At 47.7% G+C, this 5,937-nt stretch overlaps 1 protein-coding gene across 2 annotated transcripts in view; it reads left to right on the top strand.

Moving 5' to 3' along the window:
• The first annotated feature begins 733 nt into the window (after positions 1–733).
• The window catches only part of LOC134449338 (mannosyl-oligosaccharide 1,2-alpha-mannosidase IA), a 328,401-nt gene continuing 323,197 nt past the window's right edge, over positions 734–5,937 (top strand). For both annotated transcript variants that reach the window (XM_063199224.1, XM_063199225.1), the window contains exon 1: positions 734–2,754. In XM_063199224.1, the coding sequence (XP_063055294.1) occupies positions 2,191–2,754 (564 nt within the window). In that variant the 5' untranslated portion in view covers positions 734–2,190. The remainder of the gene's footprint in view (positions 2,755–5,937) is intronic.

Genomic DNA, 5,937 nt, shown 5'->3' with positions numbered 1-5,937 from the left:
TCTCTCTCTCTCTCTCTCTCTCTCTCTCTCTCTCTCTCTCTCTCTCTCTCACACACACACACACACACACACACACACACACACACACACGCACAGACGAAGCAGAAAACTCTCTCTCACACACACATGCATGAGAGAGAGAGAGAGAGAGAGAGAGAGAGAGAGAGAGAGAGAGAGAGAGAGAGAGAGAGAGAGAGAGAGAGAGAGAGAGAGAGAGAGAGAGAGAGAGACTGGCTCCTGGCTCCTTGCATCATGCTATTTAATACACTGCATAATCAACACAGTTGGCTATGCTAAAGCTGACCAAGGTTTTTGGCAGCATGAGAACAAGATACTGCTTAGACGGGTTCTTGCATTATGAAGAAAATTAAAGCACAGAAGATTATTCAAAACCATTTAATTATGATATCAAATAGTATGGTAGCCATATATTTGTTTTGACTACCCTCATTCTGACATATCCAATGGGTATTGCAATGGCATCCTCTGGCAATCAGTACTGCTTGTCAAACAGCCTGCTGATGCTGTGATAGGCTACTAAGGTTGGTTTCAGACGGCCACTAATAATTATTATTAGCTAGAGGAGACGCATGCCTGTGTGCCCAAACATTGGACGATATTGTGCAGTGGTATCATTACCTAACTCGAGGCAGCAGGCTCAATCTTTCCTCACTGGTAGCTCTCGCTTATAGTTTAGTGGCGGTGTAAGCACTTTTACCGCATTCCTCTCCATCTCCCAAAGAAGGTTATTATCGAGCCTTCTCGGGACTATCGCATTGTGCCTTGCTCATTCGTTCGTCCTTTCAGTGGTATTTTTCGCTGTTGCTTGAAAGATGTACCCCGGCACGCCACACGATGGATGCATCGATACACATTTACCCAGATAATCTGGCGCGGCTGTATTTCATCGAGGAGACCCACTCCCCCCGCACTTGTGATCATCAAACACGCTTACAGCAGCACAGCAGACCGCCCAGAAAACGGCATTGAACTGACTACAGAGGCTTTCCACGTCCTTTTGCTGCATGGGATCGTATGGTGAACGTTATTTTTGATAAGCTGTTCGAGGGATCAGTCAACAGACAGACCAGCCCACCAGAATTTTCTCAACAGTATTCCTTTCACCGATTGAAATATTTTTTCCTCAGTCGCTACTGCCGAGTGAGCCACACGCCGAGGTGTGTGCACCACCATAGGCGAGAAGCGGCGGGGATATACAGCGTTTTCAGTATTTCACCACTCCGAGAAAGAATAACAACCTATGTGGTGATGATGCGAGATCTGTGAGTCTGGACGACATGGTACGTTCACGGAGCATGAACTTCAATTCCGCTGGCTGAGTGTTTTTGGTATGTGGTGTTCACGTCGAAAGGAAGAACCGGACCGAATCTACTTGGATTGTTGGAAATACTCGTCATCTGGCTATCGTGGGATAATACCATATGCTTTCTTTGAGTAGGTCTTTCCAAGGAAAAGATATTTCACAGTGACCTCCATGTGGTTGTGTGTATGACGGGGGCAGAGGACAAAGCCTGCGATTATGATGTTGCCGTTCTGGCTTCGCGCATAGCGCCTCGGCTTTGAGGTGATTTCGCTGCCTGCTCACAAAGAAGTGTAAATAAACTTTACTGCGTTTCTGAAACAGATGCATGTCGCAATAGCTTGATTCCCCAATATTGACGCACTTGAAGTAATCTAAATCAGCTTTCTTATGATGTCAGTTTCTAAAGAATAGCATCTTTTCACTCGCAAACAGGCCATTGGTGACTTGAATGCCAAAACGTTTCTGAACCTGCCAGAGTGTCAATTAAATATTTCAGAATACTACCGACTCTTCCAGACCCAGAGTGTAGTACTGACTGGTGTCAGAGTCAAACATATATATTTTGGACAGTAGGCAGTGTGTATTTGCTTTCCATATTAACCAACCGCGCTCTGAGTGTGACCCCCATCTGAGATGCAACTATTGGCACACGCGCTTGCAAAGTTGTTGACGTAACCCTTGCCCATGTAAATACAATTGATCAGGGTAAGTGACCTGTCAGTGTTCGCTCTACGTGACAGAGGACATTGGCTAGGGTTAGTGGGACTCTCGCGCATCAACTTCTAATGTTCTCTCGTGGATACACTGTTTCGGGTTGATACACTCATCGCCCACATTTTCAGCTGAAGGGAACTAACGGATTTTAAATGGTGTTCCGCAAGTTACCCGGTGTGTTCGCATCGGGCATGGGTCTTCGTCTCTCGCAGAAGTTTGTGTTTCTTCTCTTTCTGTCGGGATTGGTTACACTGTGTTTCGGGGCCCTCTTCTTCTTACCTGATTCCGTCCGCCTGAAGAGGATTTTCCTACCCAAGACAGACAACCAAGCGGTGACGGTGGGATCAGAAAATGATGTCAGGGATCACTCAAAAAAGATGTCCCAGCAAACCGCTAAAGGTGACAGCACCACGAAACTCAAAATGCTGAGCCGTAAACAGTCTGTCACGCACAAAGCGCGCACGGTGGAGCGGTCCATTGGGAATAAGCCGCCCGAGGAATGGAGCCCTTCCAAGACCAAGACGGAACCGGTGGCCAGGGCGCGGGAATCGGTAACCGGAGGAGATCGTGTCACCACATCGACCCAGAACGGCCAACACAAGGATACCTTTGACTTTGAGAGATTCAAGCAGTGCCTGGTGAAAGCGCCCATGGGGAGTGATAATGGAAAGCCGAGTGACCCGCAAACCCAGCAGCGCCGAGAGAAAGTCAAAGAGGTAAGCAGGAGCTAGCTCTCAGATATTATAATGTGGCGCTGATCTGACAGCCGTGCGCACATGGATGCCAGCATGCGTAACCTTTGCCATTGACACTGATCGCAACACATGTAAATGGCAAATGAGTGACACACACACACACACACACACACACACACACACACACACACACACACACACACACACACACACACACACACACACACACACACACACACACACACACACACACACACACACACACACTGGTCTCAGCCCAAACACCTGATTGGGTCACCTCAAGTAATTTGGTTTAGGCTACACTATGTTCTGGTGAAGCCTTGATTGCCCCTGCTCCCATCTACTGTAACTTTGGCCGGTAGAAAAACAATCGGTCGTTATGATGAGAAGGAGGAAAGCGGGTTCAGTGGAGCGAACGAGCCGAGCGCAGGGTGCATGCTGACAGCCGAAATGGGATCCTAACAAGCCGGCTGTCAGCTCTCGTTAGACCCGCACAGATGTCACCTTCATGTGGGCTATGAGGCAAGAGAGATGCCCCTCTGCGTGTAGTGTGTGCTGTGTGTTTGATGTGGGGAAGTGGAGGGAGAGTCTGTAGTACTGACCTGAACGACTTGGTGGCCGTCACGTAATGTTGTCATGTAAAACCCACGATATATTCTCCATGTAGCATGAGTAGACTGTAATAGCCTAGAATAGAAGAATAATAGCAACATAATAACAAGAGCCTGCAAGCTTTTGTACTGGGCATTTTGGCTACTTTGAATTCCTACGACTCCACATTTAAACGTTGCTATTATAATTCAGTTACACCTTTATTATGCCTATTGAATAAAGATAATACACATAGTAGTTATTGTGAGTTGGAAGTATAGTGTTGGTGCATGATACCAGAGCCTAGGCCTGGATGAAGTCTAACTGTGTTTCGAAATGTGTGATTGTGTAATATGAATGTTGCATCACATGGCTGTACCAACAGCAGAGGAGCAGCCAAAGATGACAGCTATCCCCCTGCAGGTTCCAACAGCTACACTGGTGGGGTGGACTGTTTAATGGTGTTCAGGAGTGCCGCTCTAAAGCTGACAAGACAACACTCTGTCTGCAGGTTTCAACAGCTAGAGAGGTAGGGTAGGACTGACTTATGGTACAGGACCAGCATGGTTACATGAAGTGAAAGACTGAACCGAACAGGGAGTCGAACCGGCCTTTGGGACACAAGATACTTGAGTGATATCTCTGAAACAATGTTTGCCATTAAGGTGTTGACTGCAGAGTAAAAGTTCTGTCTGTCTTGTCCACCAGGACTTTAGTGCCACTGAAAAAGGCATCTAACCCCATATTGCTCCAGGGATTGTCTTGTACTGTACCCTAAATACCAGAGTTGCTCTGGACAAAAATGCCAAGTGCAGTGTAATGTATGATGTAATCACATTCTCTGACCTGTGTCTCTCCATGCATGGCTGATAGGTCCAGTAGAGTGCACAATTTTCAGGGCAACACACGCACGTACACACACACACACACACACACACACACACACACACACACACACCACATGGCAGATTGTGTGTTTCCGTGTCCACATGTAGATTATGTTGGAGGGTAAAAGTCTGTGTGACTCTGTGACTGAGGAGGCATAGAGGGTTCTCATGCTTACTTGTTTAAGATATAAGACATCTCTTGTTAGGAACAGCAGTCAGTTGTGTGTGTGTGTGTGTGTGTGTGTGTGTGTGTGTGTGTGTGTGTGTGTGTGTGTGTGTGTGTGTGTGTGTGTGTGTGTGTGTGTGTGTGTGTGAGAGAGAGAGAGTGAGAGAGAGAGAGAGAGAGAGTTATAAGGACTTTGCTATTATTCTTCTTGTGCACAATCCAGTAGGGAACAGTGTGTGTGTGTGTGTGTGTGTGTGTGTGTGTGTGTGTGTGTGTGTGTGTGTGTGTGTGTGTGTGTGTGTGTGTGCGTGCGCGCGCGGGAGAGGGAGACTGAGACTGAGAGCTGTGCCAAATTAGGATTGTAATTCTGCACTCCTATTGCTACTTGAGTTAAAAATACAACTCCAACTCAAGAGTTTGATTGCGGGAGTCAAACTCAGTTTATTCATTGCCTTAGGGAAAGTGTGTGTGTGTGTGTGTGTGTGTGTGTGTGTGTGTGTGTGTGTGTGTGTGTGTGTGTGTGTGTGTGTGTGTGTGTGTGTGTGTGTGTGTGTATGTGTGTATGTGTGTGTGTGTGTTGCCTTTTCACCAGTGAAAGCCTCCTTATTTTCACGTCCCCGGCGGGCCAGCCGCCACCACCCGGCTTAGACGTGGGCAGACGGCTGTACCAGGCGCGCCCCAGCAATGACTCTCTGTGTGCCAGGACACGGTGGCACAGGCACTGGCTAGCCGATTGCACCCGCCGTGGTGCCATTGTAATCCCTGCAGTGGACAATATGTATGCAGAGCCGAGCAGCATGTTTGATATGGCCGAATGCCTGTATTCATGCAGTTGTGTGCAATATATGTGTAACTTTCTGTATTACATGTTATGTGTAGACACATTCATTTTCCTTAAAAAAGTTACTCGATCCTGTCCTATATGCCAAATGGTTAGGTAGGCGGTCTTGGAAACAGATTGTTGCAAGTTAAAATCCCAACTCTACCAGTTGGAAGAATATATGCAGTCTCCCTAGCACACCGTCAACCCTTGGCGGAAGTACCCTTGAGCAAGGCACCTAATCCCACATTGCTCCAGGGACTGCAACTAATTCTCTGTACGTTAGACGAATAAGTCACTTTGGGTAAAAGCCAGGTGTGTAATGCAATGCACACAATCAGCCAATGGCACCTGCCGTGTTGTACAGGGCCATTTCAAGGTATTTGGGGGCCCTTGGCAAAGAGCGATCTGGGGGCCCTTACCACCTTCCTCTCTTCAAACTCTTGGGGAGGGGCTACCTCAATAGATACAGTACTTTAATAGCAGTGGCACTTTATCTGTCAGTGAATTTAGGGAGGTGCTCCCAAACTCACAAAGCTGCCATCGCTGCCATTTAAATGCAGGCACATAACCAGTCGCTGGGGGCCCTAGGCAGGTGCCAAGTTTGCTTGCCTGGTTGTCACAGGCCTGGTACTGCATCGTAGGTGTACCCACCACCACCTGCTGCTGTGTCCCTGCAGTGAACCCTCTGTGTGCCAGGGACTGTGCCACACACACAG

This window comes from Engraulis encrasicolus, chromosome 5, assembly GCF_034702125.1.
Source record: "Engraulis encrasicolus isolate BLACKSEA-1 chromosome 5, IST_EnEncr_1.0, whole genome shotgun sequence".
NCBI classification, from domain to species: Eukaryota; Metazoa; Chordata; class Actinopteri; order Clupeiformes; family Engraulidae; genus Engraulis; species Engraulis encrasicolus.
Note: the sequence above shows the minus strand (reverse complement) of the source record. Positions and strands in the feature narration are given on the sequence as shown.